General features: G+C 40.3%; 1 protein-coding gene across 2 annotated transcripts in view; it reads right to left on the reverse strand.

The window, feature by feature from the left end:
• The window catches only part of LOC140453575 (grainyhead-like protein 3 homolog), a 102,139-nt gene that overhangs the window by 48,225 nt on the left and 37,835 nt on the right, over positions 1-16,079 (reverse strand). For both annotated transcript variants that reach the window (XM_072548376.1, XM_072548377.1), the window contains 4 exons: positions 12,626-12,696; positions 11,233-11,554; positions 8,498-8,562; positions 7,152-7,308 (listed from right to left, as the gene is read on the reverse strand). In XM_072548376.1, coding sequence (XP_072404477.1) covers positions 7,152-7,308; positions 8,498-8,562; positions 11,233-11,554; positions 12,626-12,696 — 615 coding nt within the window. The remainder of the gene's footprint in view (positions 1-7,151; positions 7,309-8,497; positions 8,563-11,232; positions 11,555-12,625; positions 12,697-16,079) is intronic.

The raw sequence follows: 16,079 nt of genomic DNA on the forward strand, positions 1-16,079 counted from the left end.
TCTTTCCTTAGATGAGGAAGTCTAAACTGTTCACAATTGGTTACATCATGCAACAATGAGAAAATTCAAGAGGTTAAACATACACGGTAAAAGGTCAAGACAACATTGCAGAGGGAGGTCAAAGGAACTCAGAACAGATTCTTGACCATCAACTTGAAGGTACAAGATTAAAAACAGAATTTAATCATGACACAGGAATAGTTGTGTCAATAAAGGCAAACAGCTTGTCATGATTGAAGTCTTTGAGAGTCAGACGAGCAAATATAAAACTTCAAGGTCCAGGAGGCATCATTTTTTCAGATGCATGGGCAAATCATAGAGTCATAGAGTCATACAGGTGTACAACACAGAAACAGACCCTTCGGTGCAACCCGTCCATGTCGATCAGATATCCCAACCCAATCTAGTCCCACCTGTCAGCACCCAGCCCGTATCCCTCCAAACCCTTCCTATTCATATACCCATTCAGATGCCTTTTAAATATTGCAATTCTACCAGCCTCCACCACTTCCTCCGGCAGCTCATTCCATACACGTACCACCCTCTGTGTGAAAAAGTTGCCCTTTAAGTCTCTTTTATATCTTTCCCCTCTCACCCAAAACCTATGCCCTCAAGTTCTGGACTCCCCGACCCCAGGGAAAAGACTTTGTCTATTTATCCTATCCTTGCCTCTCATGATTTTATAAACCTCAATAAGGTCACCTCTCAGCCTCCTACGCTCCAGGGAAAACAGCCCTAACCTATTCAGCCTCTCCCTATAGCTCAAATCCTCCAACCCTGGCAACATCCTTGTAAATCTTTTCTGAACCCTTTCAAGTTTCACAGCATCTTTTCGCTAGGAAGGAGATCAGAATTGCATGCAATATTCCAACAGTGGCCTAACCAATGTCCTGTACAGCTGCAACTTGACCTCCCAACTCCTGTACTCAATATTCTGACCAATAAAGGAAAGCATACCAAAAGCTTTCTTCACTATCCTATCTACCTGTGACTCCGCTTTCAAGGAGCTATGAACCTGCACTCCAAGGTCTCTTTGTTCAGCAGCACTCCCTAGAACCTTACTATTAAGTGTATAAGTCCTTCTAAGATTTGCTTTCCCAAAATGCAGCACCTCACATTTATCTAAATTAAACTCCATCTGCCATTTCTCAGTCCATTGGCCCATCTGATCAAGATCCCATTGTAATCTGAGAAAGTGAGGACTGCAGATGCTGGAGATCAGAGCTGAAAGATGTGTTGCTGGAAAAGCGCAGCAGGTCAGGCAGCATCCAAGTAGCAGGAGAATCAACGTTTCGGGCATGAGCCTGAAGAAGGGCTCATACCCGAAACGCCGATTCTCCTGCTCCTTGGATGCTGCCCGACCTGCTGCGCGAATCTTCTTTGCTGTCCATTACACTTCCAATTTTGATGTCATCAGCAAACTTACTAACTGGACCTCTTATGCTTACATCCAAATCATTTATATAAATGATGAAAAATAATGGACCCAGCACTGATCCTCGTGGTACTCCACTGGTCACAGGTCTCCAGTCTGAAAAACAACCCTCCACCACCACCCTCTGTCTTCTACATTTGAGCCAGTTCTGTATCCAAATGGCGAGTTCTCCCTGTATTCCAGGAGATCCAAACTTGCTCACCAGTCTCCCATGGGGAGCCTTATCGAACGCCTTACTGAAGTCCATATAGATCACGTCAACCGCTCAGCCCTCATCAAACCTCTTTTTTTACTTCTTCAAAAAACTCAATCGAGTTTGTGAGACATGGTTTCTCACACATAAAGCCATGTTGCCACCCAGATTGACAGGGTTGTTAAGAAGGCATGCAGTGTTTTAGCTTTTATTAATAGAGGGATCGAGTTCCGGAACCATGAGGTTATGCTACAGCTGTACAAAACTCTGGTGCAGCCGCACTTGGAGTACTGTGTACAGTTCTGGCCACAGCATTATAAGAAGGATGTGGAAGCTTTGGAAAGGGTGCAGAGGAGATTTACTAGGATGTTGCCTGGTATGGAGGGAAGGTCTTACGAGGAAAGGCTGAGGGACTTGAGGCTGTTTTCATTGGAGAGAAGAAGGTTGAGAGGTGACTTAATAGACACATATAAGATAATCAGAGGATTAGATAGGGTGGACAGGGAGAGCCTTTTACCAAGTATGGTGACGGCAAGCACGAGGGGACACAACGTTAAATTGAGGGGTGATGGATATAGGATAGATGTCAGAGGTAGTTTCTTTACTCAGAGAGTAGTAAGGGTATGGAATGCTTTGCCTGCAATGGTAGTAGATTCGCCAACTTTAAATACATTTAAGTCGTCATTGGACAAGCATATGGACCGTACATGGAATAGTGTAGGTTAGATGGGCATCAGATTGTTGTGCCGACCTGTCATATCATCGAGGACCGAAGGGCCTGTACTGCACTGTAATGTTCTATGTTCTATGTTGACTATCCCTAATCAGCCCTTGCCTTTCCAAATACATGCACATCCTGTCCCTCAGGATTCCCTCCAACAACTTGCCCACCACAGACATCAGGCTCACTGGTCTATAGTTCCCTGGCTTGTCATTACCACCTTTCTTAAACAGTGGCACCACGTTTGCCAACCTCCAGTCTTCCAGCACCTCACCTGTGACTATCGATGACACAAATATTTCAGTAAGAGGCCCGGCAATCACTTCCCTAGCTTCCCACAGAGTTCGAGGGTACACCTGATCAGGCCTGGGGACTTATCCACTTTTATGTGTTTCAGACATCCAGCACTTCCTCCTCTGTAATATGGACATTTAATCACGCATCAGTACCTTAAAAATGCTGGCCCAAATTTTAGCTTGTTTTTGTTCTAATCCAATCCTGATAGATCAGCTGTGCAATTTTCAATAGTTTGTACTTTTTTTCCTAATAATTTTCAATTCATTAGGAACTATGTATGCATTACACTAAAAACAAAAACAAGATCTGTATGTATATTTGTATCCCTGCTGAACCATTTGCTGGAAATAAATGCATATTAATGGCCTAGAACTTCATAGAAACTTGCACTTTTGTAATGACACTTCAAAATCACAAAAGCTCTTGAATGGTACACAAAACTGAATGCCACTATTTAAACCAAACCAAAGTTCTCTGCATCTTTGAGCCACTCTGTCTGGGTGCTCTCAGAGGAAGTGAAAAGCTAGTAGCTGTGTTCCCATTGAAATCAATAGCAATTATGAATTTCCTAGTTTAACTCCAGCTTTCATGCTGCTGACACTTAGCCTGGTAAATAATGATGTTAATGCCTTGATGATGGAATGATAAATGACTGAAAACATGGTTCATGTGAACCAGGTCTTAACTTCTGTAAATATGAAAAGCCAGTTTCATTTGATGTTCATGCCATTCTTCAATTCAGAAAGAGCATGAGCTCAGACCGTTCATGTTCGAAAGGGATAAATTAATCACCGCTGAATGTTCACTGTTGACTTTGAGTTGTTATTGTGTCATTACTTTCTCAGGGCAAACTAACACTGGGTGTGCAGCAGATGGCTGAACATCTCACATGCTAACCTACAGTTTATCATTTGGATTATGAAGTGTGGATCCAAATGTTTAAGCTTTAAAGTTTAAAGTAGCACCCCTTTGACATGCATTACGAGGATGTGGAAGTGCCGGTGAAGGACTGGGGTGGACAAAGTTAAAAATCACACAACACCAGGTTATAGTGTTGCGTGATTTTTAACTTTATGTGTTACTAAATACAATGCAGCTGTCCAATGCCTATGGGGAAATAATCTGATTATTATTTTGGTATATTTTTCTGCGAAGGAAACCACCCAATCATCACATGCTCTCTCCACAAATACTGACTAGCCCACTGAGCACTTCCAACATTTTCTGCTTTTACTTTTAAGATTTCCCAACATTTGCACATTCTGCTTTCTGAAGGTGAAAGTTAAGTTAGCATCCTGATAAAAAGGCTCTCAGCCCTCACTTTTAATCCTGTATAATGCAGTTTTCAGTTTAAGAGAACACATAAGTTACTGTTAGCCTAGTAATAAATTCACACAGGGATACCCCAAAACAACAGTGCACATGATGGACTGTTTCAGAAGTTCTTAAATAACAAGAACCAATAAGATTTCTTGACTCCATCCAAAGATATTTCCAACATTCAAAAGCTCTCCAAGATAACATGAAAAATATTGTTTGATTCTTAAATCAGGATGAAGCTTAAATTCTTCACATACTTCTCAGTGCAGATTTAAAAGATGGATTTGCATAATTTTTTTTCCATTAGAAGATGCTTCCTTTTATAATTGTGGTTAAATTCGGTAACTTCCTTTTGTTCACAAAACGAGTGGAAATGCAAATTTGTGGGCAATGCTTTCCTCTTCCTAGAAGTGACAGCACAGGTGGCAAAAAGGACAAGTAATCACGCAGATTGGCACCAGACAGACACCTGCCAACTTTCCCCTCACCTCATCAATCAAGATGTGGAATGAGATCCATGGACAACCTTCCCAACCTCCTGCCAATCGATTCCCTTAAGTGATTAACTAATGACCACTTAAGGGTCTCAAGCTTCAAGTGATAACTGGATCAACTACCTGGTGCAGTTCCAGTGCTGTTTCTGCCCTAACACACCCTCCCTCCCTGTCACCCGAGTCTGTAAACAGCTCACAGAAACTCCACCACACAACCCCAGCATTATATGCCCCAAGGGCCCTAGAACCTGGCTCTTAGTTATTGTCTTCTGATATACCCCACTTTCCCACAATCTGACAATTACCTGGCATCCTGGGAGGTGAGAGAAATGACTGCCTTCCTGGTGAAGACCAGCCTGATAAATTAGAGTGAAGGGATTACATTTGCCCCAGTCTGGGAATAGTTGGGAGCATGAATAGAGCAGAGGCTGATTGTAAAATTCCACACTCTTGACTCTTAACATTCTCTCCTGCGTTTCTCATTCTGTGACTTCCCCCAAAATAAAGCACTTACTTTTCTCTAGGCCTAATCTCCAGGACAGAGCAGCCTAGGCCTCGGATAAGAGTAGTGATTGTAATTGGGTGAGACAGGTGGACCTCATAGAATCTGAAATCCCTGATTGGACCAGATTAACAGCTCCAATCAGGGACCCCTGACTGACAGACAAGAACAGGATTGTTTCACACCTGCACACACACACCATGGGTGCGGGGGAAAAAATATATAAAAAAATATAAACACGAGACTCTATTTTGATTTAATCCCTACCCTAAGAAAAAAAACAGGATTGTTGCCCAACTGCTTGTTCTGTGGCGCTGTGGAGTCCGTGGACCAGGGAGTGGAGTGCATCATTTCTCCACGTGAAAAAATAAGCACTACCGCACTTAGGCGGGGGTTTAAAAGAAAAAAAAGAACAGGATTGTTTCACACCAGCACACACACACCATGGGTGCGGGGAAAAAAATATTAAAAAATATATAAACACGAGACTCTATTTTGATTTAATCCCTACCCTAAGAAAAAAAAAGAACAGGATTGTTGCCCAACTGCTTGTTCTGTGGCGCTGTGGAGTCCATGGACCATGTATATATTGGGTGTGGGCGTTTGCACTCCCTTTTTGATTTTCTTAAAAACCTTCTCCTCTGCTTTTGGTTGCACTTCAGTCCCACGCTCCTGATCTTCGGGCACCCGGTACGGAGGAGGGAGGGCAGGTCCGAAGACCTCCTCGTGGGTCTGCTCCTGGGCCTGGCCAAACTGGCCATCAACAGGTCCAGGCAGCGGGCCGTGGAAGGGGTCGTTAGGTCCGACTGCCTGCCCCTCTTCCGCGGTTACGTTAGAGCCCGGGTGTCTTTGGAGAAGGAGCACGCGGTGTCCACCAACACTCTGGAGTTGTTCAGGGAGAGGTGGGCGCCACAGGGAGTGGGGTGCATTATTTCCCCTTTCAACTCTATTTTGATTTAGCCCCTATCCTCCCCTGCACTGTTTTGATCACACAGCATTGCCCTTTGGTTTGAAGGGCAGTGCTTGTCACTGGCCACTTGGGTGTTTTTCATATCTTCCTGGTGGTGGAAATTGAATAAAGATTCATGCACTTTGTGTCTCTCACTGTGTCTCACACCTGCACACACACACCATGGGTGCTGGGGAAAATATAAGCACTACCACAGTTAGGTGGTAGTGTGGGAAAAAAAGGAGGAATGTAGAGCCCAGGAGAAATAAAAATAAATAAACAGAAATGTCCCTCTCCTTCACTGTTTTGATATATAAAAAAAATAAACAAGAGGTCCCCTTCACTGTTAAAAAGAAAAAAAAAGAAAAAAAAGAAGAAAAAAAAGAACAGAATTGTTGGAAATTGAATAAAGATTTGTTCAGCTTGTGTCTCACACCTGCACACACATACCATGGGTGCTGGGAAAAAAAATAAGCACTACCACAATTAGGTGGTAGTGTGGGAGTTAAAAAGGGAAAAAAAAAGAAAAAGAAAAAAGAAAAAAAAAGAACAGGATTGTCAGACATCCTGATCACTCTGACAGCTGGCTCTAAGGGAGCTGGATCAGCATCACAGACACTCCATGTGTAAATAAAGGGTGACTTGGTGATGGGATACCAACCTCTGTGGAGTTATTTCAACAATCCTCTGCAGCTCACAATATTCACCAGTCTCTGATTGACTGACAGCACCAGATGTGGCACTTGATAGATGGAGAAGCACTTAACCTGCCTGTTTGCAATTAATCCTGAAGACTTACTTGGTGGAGGTGGGGAGGGTTCTTACGTGCAACATAACATTCTGCATTTGCCAGCAAGTACCAAGGTTTGGTAAACTTTTCCTTCCCCATGAGACTGTACCTTTGATATGGATATATGTCTAAACCACACATTCCTGAAACTCAGGGTGATGGTGTGTCTATCTTAACACTGACTGATGAGAGACCCATTTCTTCTAGTTTGTAGTTTGCAATTAAAGGATAGAAATGGCTGAGGAGAACATATTGGCAAGTTCAGCACGACAGGCTCTATTGCAAACAACACATCTGGTGTCCATGTTAACAAACCATATCACCAATTTAAAATATTGCTAGGAGATCAAGTGGGTAAGAAAGCACACCAGCTGAGCAGCAAATTTCGCTAACTGTGTAAAAGGAACTCTAGTTTAATAAAGCTAAGGTGAGAAATCCAAAATATCTTACTCGAACTTTGGTTGAGGATGATTGCAGACACTTGTCACTGTGCATAGCTTTCAAGGTGATGGGGTAAAACTGTCCCTTGTTGAGGTAACCCATCGATTCCTCTCCTGGTTTCTGGTTGACAGATTTAGGTGCTTCAAGCATATATTCAAAATCCACCCTTAAAAAATGAGGGAAGAAAGTCTGAATACACTAACGCTGAAAATTTTGCTTTTTCTTTGAACAAATAAGAGCTAATTTTCCAAATTTATCCTTCCTTTCTGTGGCATTTTACATCAGAACATTTACATTCATGGGCGGCATGGTGGCTCACAGCACCAGAGACCCGGGTTCAATTCCTGCCTCAGGCAACTGTTTGTTTGGAGTTTGCACATTGGCTGCATGGGTTTGCTCCAACTTCCTTCCACAGTCCAAAAATGTGCAGGTTAGGTGAATTGGCCAGGCTAAATTGCCCTTAGTGTTAGGTGAAGGGGTAAATGTAGGGGAATGGGTCTGGGTGAGTTGCTCTTCGGAGGGTCGGTGTGGACTTGTTGGGCCGAAGGGCCTGTTTCCACACTGTAAATAATCTAACCTAATCTAATCTAAATCTGGCAATGCATGGGTAACCTTTTGACAATTTAAATATGTGTCAGCAAAAGTCTGAGGGGTTGAATGACCTCATTCTTTCTGTAAGCTTCAAACCTGAATTTCTGTCTGACAACACAAAATCAGAATAATATCTCCATCGCATTTTCTAAAAAAAAGCAGACTTATGATTTTACATCTGTGATGTAGAAACTTAGAAAATGAGAAACCTTTACTAATCATTGTTGATATTTTAAAATTGTACTCTACAGTTTCCATTGAGGAAATTATGTCAACTCCAATTAGTCCCAGTTAAACTATGCCCGGAATTGTAATATATTTTGCTTGTAAATAATAAATGAATCCCAAAGGAAGGATTAAGATTCATTTTTTAGAACTTCTTAAATTGGCATCTTGTCTTGAATTTAACTGAATTTCCACATCAGTTCTGATAGATATGTTACATATGTTATTTAGGTTATTTTCCATTTTGTGCGAGAAATTGCTTCCTGGATCTTTTCTGTAATTAGAGGGGATTCTACACTGTATGAAACTGAAGGAGATTCAGCATTCTGTTTGCTATATCAGTTTTTTTTTAAATGAGAGCATCATTTGTTTCATAAAAATGCTTTTGTGCTTATGAAAATATTGTCTCAAGAGGATTTAAACATAAATTTTGTGTCTTTTCATCACACCTTAAGTGTTGTGTTTTCATTAAAAAATTGGAAAATGCAATTCTGTAAATTACTTTACCTAATGGTACAAATTCTGGTGGGTATACCTACCTCAGTTTATCATGCGTAACATTTTCCTCGACACAGGATGGTTTTATCAAATCATTAAGGAAGGCCTATATAACAAAATGGAAAAAATTATTCAGTTAGTTACATTTGTATTATTTCTTCAAGATTCTCACTGTCCTGTTTCAGGCTTTTCTATTCATTTTAGTAAAATCTGTCCATATGCAGTGCAATTGAGCCAAAAAACCTAATATTATCTCTTGTCAATGTCCAGCAGGTAGATTTAAACATAGAAGAGCCTGTTCCCAGTATTTCATAGATTGCTCTTAACGTTTTGGCTAACACCAGTAAGCTTATCCATTGAGAAAAGCATGTTCCTAAATTAAGTAAAATCATGTTTTGGAATATAGCTGATTTTGGTTGAGGATTAAATTCTGTGGCAGTGTAGTTATGGAGATAGCTCCATTGTTAAACATCAAACTATGCTATAAATACTGCCACTGAGCAGTGTGTAAGTGAAGCAACCAAATTAGGAATGTCCCAGATTCGTTCAAAAGGCTGTGTTGAATTATTTGATCCAGGGGCAACAAACCAAATGTTACCACAGGTCTCATTTAGGATGAAGTGAAGCAGTTTGCTAGGGTTCTGACTCCTCATTAGTATCCCGTGTTCCTCGTTGGAAGTGAGATGTTGTGGAAGAAAATTTCAGGTTTCATTATTATAGTTCTGCCTCTCAACACAACTGTGATAACACATGAAGAGAGCTCAAAAAAATGTAACCCCATAAATAATTAGTTTTATTATTCATGCATGGGATGTGGGCTTTGTTGACTGGGAGCAAGTGAGGACTGCAGATGCTGGAGATCAGAGTCAAGAGTGTAGTGCTGGAAAAGCACAGCAGGTCAGGCAGCATCTGAGGAGCAGGAGAATCGATGTTTTGGGCATAAGCCCTTCATGAATCCCTGCTGAAGGGCTTATGTCCAAAATATCAATTTTCCTGCTCCTTGGATGTTGACTGACCTGCTGCGCTTTTCCAGCACCACACTTTTGGCTTTGTTGACTGGTCCAGTGTTTATTGCCCATCCCTAGTTCCCCTTGACAAGGTGACAGTGAGCTGTCTTCTTGAACTGCTACAATCCATGTGCTGCAGGTAAACCCAGAAAGCTGTTAGGCAGGAGTTCCAGATATAGAAACAGTCGCACTGAAGCAACAGCGATATACTTCCAAGTTAGAATGGTGAGATGCTTGGTGGTGTTCCCATGTATCTGAGGCACTAGTTCTTTTCGATGGTAATGGAGTTGAGTTTGGAGGTGCTGTCTTAGGAACCTTGGTAAATCTCTGCTTAGTATCTTGTTAATAGTGCGCACTGCTGCTACTATTATGTATCAGTGTTGGAAGGAGTGAATGTTTATGGATATGGTACAAAACTGAGTGTTGTTGAAGCTGCACTCATCCAGGCAAGTGGACAGTATTCTATCATACTCTCGACTTGTGCCTTGTAAATGGTGGACGGTCTTTAAGGAGTTAAGAAGTGAGTTACGTTCTGCAGGATTCCTTGCCTTTGGCCTGCACTTGTAGATAAAGTATTTATTTGGCTAGTTCGGTTTCTGGCCAATGGGAACCCTAGGATGTTGATAGCCTAAGGGTTGTTGACATGAAAATAGTAAAATAATCCCTTCATGCCTCAGCGAAAGTTTTTCCTGATGTAGTGGTTGAAATTACAGACAGTCTTGCTTAGCATCAAAATACAGTGGCTCTGATTTGATCACATCAACATCAATGTGTTGAAGGCCTGAACAAGTGATTAGTTTGCATGTTGGAGTCTTGATTGCTTTAATTGCGATTTAGATTCGGTTTTATAAAAATGTCTAAAACCAATTAAGAGCACTTTAAGTTAAATACTAAGGGATAGGAGCTATATAGCTGAATAAATTAATTAGCATAGATAGAAAAAATAACTTCAGTTTATAAAGACAGCTTTCAAATTCTTATTCAGCCGTGTAGCAGATTCCCTTTTTGCTACATTCAGATTCAAAAATTAAAGTTTTCTTCAAAATCTTTTATTGGCAACTTTATACTAATTTCCGTCTTCAGTTTTAGTTAAACAATTCAAGTTGGTCACTTCCTGCGAGCGTTATAGTCAGGACTGACTCGTTACCATTGGCTATAATTTCACAAGTAGATTTGGATAGACATTATTTCTGCATAAATACCTCATTGGACTGAAAAGATGGTCAAGCAAAACTCCAGAATCATTCAAACCTCTTCTGCTACCATCAACTTCCTTGTCTGTCCCTCCTTCACTATAGCAATACAACAATAGTGCTCCACGTCTGCTTCACTACTGCTTTCTTAGTTAATTCCTTAACTGTAATCTTTTATTTTAATCTTTTCTTTGAAGCTATTTTGTCAGACAATATGTTTCTTCATACTTCATCATCACTTAGCTGAAAGCTGCCTGATGATTCACTTCAGAGCTGCTATCAAAGTATATTCTAGACAACCATCAGGGATGGTGTGTGTGAACAGGGAAGATTAATGACCTCGACTGTTATATCCCCTCACAATTACCAAATCAAGATCAAAATCATGTCAAGAGTAGAAACACAGGCCTGAACCTGAATTATACAACTGCTTTATCACACAACCCATTGACACACAATAATTGATATAATTAGTCACTTGGGTCTTAACACATATTACAACATTGCTCAATTTGAGTCATTTTCATAATCAATTACTTTAGGAAATATTTGGATTGCTATTTCCATTAAACCTACCTCAGGTGACATGTCTTTAAATGCATCTTTGAAATTGTTCTCAGGAGCCCACCTTTGTGGTAGCTGAGTCATTAAAATATTATCAAATGAATCAATTAGATTGCAGTCATATAGGTCCGTGGGAATACTAGTATAGTTATCCAACAGTGGCTGAGATTTAGAAGCTGTAAAGATCGAATCTGACTGGAGCCGGTGGGATCTTTTGTCTGGATCGGGGTACTCTGTTGATATTGTGATATCTTCAGGCAAAAGTTTCATACTTTGAATAGAACAATCCAGTGATGTCATGTCATCGAATTCAAATCCATTTCCAGTGTTACTCCTGTAGAAAAGAAATGTACTTGTGAAAAAGGCACAGTCTAGTCTTCCCTCTCATTTTATTAGATTTTTCATTTTCTGGATGGCTTTCAACTTTAACTATCCACTTCAGTGTGGAAGACAGTGAATCTTAGTTTGTATCCTTCAGTTGATTTCTAGTTAGGGAGTAGATCAATTAATCACTGAGGAGCTAATTCACCAGACTCCTTTCATTCTAAGAGCAGATTAACCTCACATGCTGGTGTTTACCAGGCATACACATAGTTAATTGACCCATTAATCCTCTGGTGCATTTGCATTGATCCTGATTTTAACCTGATTATTTTCAATAAATGGCCAAAGCATCTGGCTGAAGTCCATCTTTAGATTTGCAAATAAACTGCAACAGTTTGACACTGGCCTGAATGGGGAGGGCAGCTTCAGCCTTCCTTCTAAGAGGAACAGAGGCTGCTGATGGCTTTTGTTCTCACTTTCTTTAATGCGGCATGCATGGAACCCTCAGACTATCATTTTAGAACAGTACATAAACGATAACAAGATAAACCTAAAGAGAAGATTGGCATTAAATTTGTGGAGACAGAAGGAGTATGCTCTATGAAACTAAACTGGGCCACTAACCCACCATTCCTAAGACTAGATAACAACCTTGCTCCATTCACTTCCCCACAATATTATAGTAGTCACTGGTCTGTCTCTAGGGAATTGTTTCCCATCAGCAGTTTGCCAGTCAAATGCTAACATAGACTAGGACTCCCACTGGGAATATTTGTGATGTGGCTGTGCAATCTGCCATATGCAATTATGTTCTAATTTGGGAAGAGAAAAAGAAATGACACATTGCCACATTTAGGCAAAGTTTGGGAAGAGACACTTTCTCCATTCTGAAACTTAGAGAGGGGAGTCTTTGCCTATGCTGAAAATGTGAGAAGACCCCGGCTGAGTAATCAAAGGCCACTTGAGGTGGCAAGTTGAAATAAATGTTTGTCCAAAGGGATATTCATTCAGCATTTCCTTCTTTTTTAAAAAAAATGAGCAAGATGTGACGTGGCCATCAAAATCTAAAAATATCTCGTACCTTTTTACTAAACTCGATTCACATGGGCGAGGCACTTTTCCGGGCAGAATAAGTCTTTCCTGCTTTGGGACCTTTAAAAGAAATAACATCATACACTTAAATAAAGGACACAGACAATTCATAAACTGTTGAGATTCAAAAAAAAATCAGTCAACAGGATTTGGCTTGATTTGCTGATAGCAATTGTAGAATAACAAATATGTCAGATAATTCATTAGCTTGTTCATATGACTTGTTGTAAACTGAGTAACTAGATCTTATCTGACGTTTGAAAATGAGATAACAGTGATGTTGTGTGTGTTTCTCGAATTTTGAAACACATTTTATACTGGTCTCATTATTTCCATTTGCAAGTTCAATTGCACGCCTCAGAGACATAAGAAAAAGCCTCTTTTTGCTTCCTCACATTTACATGTCTCTGTCCTGAAGTACGGGGAGCAAATAGTCATGTAGCAGCCCAAGTTTTCATTTATGTAGGCTGCTGATGTCACAATGAATTTCTCAGTGGTTTGGTGGACCATTACATGCTGAAACTTATCACTAAAGCACAGAAATAGCTATTCAGCCCAACCAGTCCAGAACGGTGTTTTTTATACTCCACTTTAGCCTTGCCTATCTTATGAAATAGAAGTTTCTTCATATTTTGTGCTCCAATTGAGCCTTGCCCAACCTATGAATTGGAGGTTTGTCCTTTTTTTTGCTTCAGTGCCAACCATTAATGGGACAAATGAATGTATGAACTGTATCTTAAATTAAGCAAAATCTTATTTGGCATAAAACGTTTTCCTGACCATGGCATCTCAAATCTTCAACCTTATTTTAATACATTCATGGAATGTGGGCAATGCTGGCTAGGCCAATATTTATTGTTCATTCCTCATTACCTTTGAGAAGTTGGTGGTGAGCTGCCTTTTTGAATTGCTGCCATTCATTGGTGTATGTAAACCCACAATGCCATTAGGAGGACATGTATAGGATTTTGACACAATGACAGTGAACCAACACCCATATATGTCAAGGAGTGGATGGTGAGTACCTTGCAGGGGAGCTTGTAGGTGATGGGATTCCCTTGTATCTGTCGTTCTGTTCTTCTGGATGGATGGCATCGTAGGTTTGGAAGGTGCTGTCTAAGAAGTCTTGGTGAATTTCGGCAGTGCATCTTGTAGAGTATACACTGCTGCTACTGAGCATCGGTGGTGGAAGAAATGAATGTTTGTGGATGTGGTGCAAATTAAGAACTGGTTTGTTCTGGATGGTGTAAAGTATCTTATGTGTTGTTGGAGCTATACACATCCGATCAAGTGGAGAGTATTCCATCACATTCCTGACTTCTGGCTTATAGATGGCAATGGGCTTTGGGGAGTCAGGAGGTAACTTACTATTGTCGGATTCCTTGCGTCAGACCTGCTATTGTACACTTTCAATGCTCTAACGAAAACAATCCAATTTGTCCAACCTCTTGTTATCGCTAATATACTCTGAATCCTGGCATCAACCTGGTAAACCTCTTTTGTACCCTCCCAAAGCCTCCACATCTTTGCTACAGTGTGAAAACCAGAACTGCGCACAATATTCCAAATGTGGCCTAACTAAAGCTTGTGCAGGTGCAACTAACTTGCCAATTTTTATATTCAATGCCCCAACCAATGAAGGCAAGCATACGCCTTCTTTACCACCTTCACCATTTATATTATCACTTTCAAGGAACTATGGTCTTGCACCCCAAGATGGCTCTGCATATAAATGCTCCTAAGGGTCCTGCCATTTGCTTTTCTTTTGCATTAGACCTCCCAAATTTATCAAGGTTCCCATTTGTCAAGATTAAACTACATCTGCTATTTCTCTGCCCAACTTTCCAACTGATCCATATTCTGCTGTATCATTTGACAACCTTCCTCATTATCCACAACTCTATCAATTCTCATGTTATCTGCAAATGTACTAAAAAGATGAGTTATATTTTCATCCAATTTATTTATATAAATAACAAACACAGATGTCCTAGCACTGATCCTTTCGGAACACTATTGGTCACAGACTTCCAATCAGAAAAGCACCCCTACACAACCACCTTCTGCCTTCTCTGACCAAGTCGATTTTGTATCCAATTTACCTACTCACCGTGGATTCCATGTGACTTAAACATTTTGACCAGCCTACCATGAGGGACCTTGTCAAATAACTTGGTATTTTTAGAATTGGGGATATGCTGGGCTGTGAGTTTCTAGACTGTTGGAGTATACTTTTCTGCTGTATTTAGCCCAAATAGTACCTCATAATGGCCAGTCTTGAGCTGTTATATCTTTTCAAAGTCCATTTTATTTAGCACGTTGACAGTGCTACACAAAATCATGTAAAATTCTCAGTATGAATATGGGATTTCATTTCCACTAGGACTGGTCACTCTTAACAGTGCTGTCAAGAACAGATGCATCTTGTGGCAGACAGATTGGTGAGGATGAAGTCAAGCAAGTTTTTCCCTTTTTGCTAGTGTTCTTGTAGCTAGCTTCAGATTCAGTCTAGCAGTTATATCCATTAGGGTCTAACAAGCTTGATCAGTAATGCCACTGCTGAGCTACTCCTTGTGATGAACATGGAAGTCTCCTACCCAGAGTACATTCTAAGCCTTTGCCACCATCAGGGTTTCCTCCAAGACCTGTTCAATGTTGAGGAGTATTGATTCATTAACTAAGGGGAGATAGTATGTGATAACCAGCAGGAAGTTTCCTTGTTCATAGTTGACCTGATGCAATGAGACTTCATGAGGTCCAGGCTCAACCATATTGGATTTTCCAGATAAATTTGCCATGTGTTCTCCTAACATCTAAACATAGCAAAAACAAAAGGAAAATGGGTGGCTGGTTGTGGTATTAAATTTATTAATGATGAGTTGTACAGTACCATGAAAGATGCTACACAAAAAAAGATAATTTCCAACAATGTTGACTTTTGCCAACTGAAAGGATTTCCAGACAAAAGACAACAAAATTAAAAACAGTAACCTAGATATTTTAGGTAAAGTGTTATAATAAAAGACAATGTTTAGTTTCGTAGGGGAGCATGTATCAGAGGAACGTTTAACCTGTAGGGCCTATGATACTACTTAATTCTTGGAAAGCTGGAAAACCTTTTGATCACCATTGTCTCAATTTGACTATTAAATGAGACAATGCAAGTTTTCTTAGCGTTTGTTTTTATTGGTTTTGGAACATTGAAATGCTGACAAGATAAGTTATATTCCCAGTCTAATTTAATATTCACTTCCAGATAAATCTTAAGTGAGCAATTTTGTGAACACCACGTTTCCTGCAAATAAGTTGAGGAATATTTAAGCATGGGAGAACCTCCAAAAACCGAGCAAGAGTAAGAGATGTACCTCTTTGAGCCTGCTCTACTGATCCATTCAGAATATGCTAATTTCTACCTCAAATCTACCTTCAACACTATTCCAAAG

The sequence above is a fragment of the Chiloscyllium punctatum genome, chromosome 27 (genome assembly GCF_047496795.1).
Source record: "Chiloscyllium punctatum isolate Juve2018m chromosome 27, sChiPun1.3, whole genome shotgun sequence".
Lineage (NCBI taxonomy): Eukaryota > Metazoa > Chordata > Chondrichthyes > Orectolobiformes > Hemiscylliidae > Chiloscyllium > Chiloscyllium punctatum.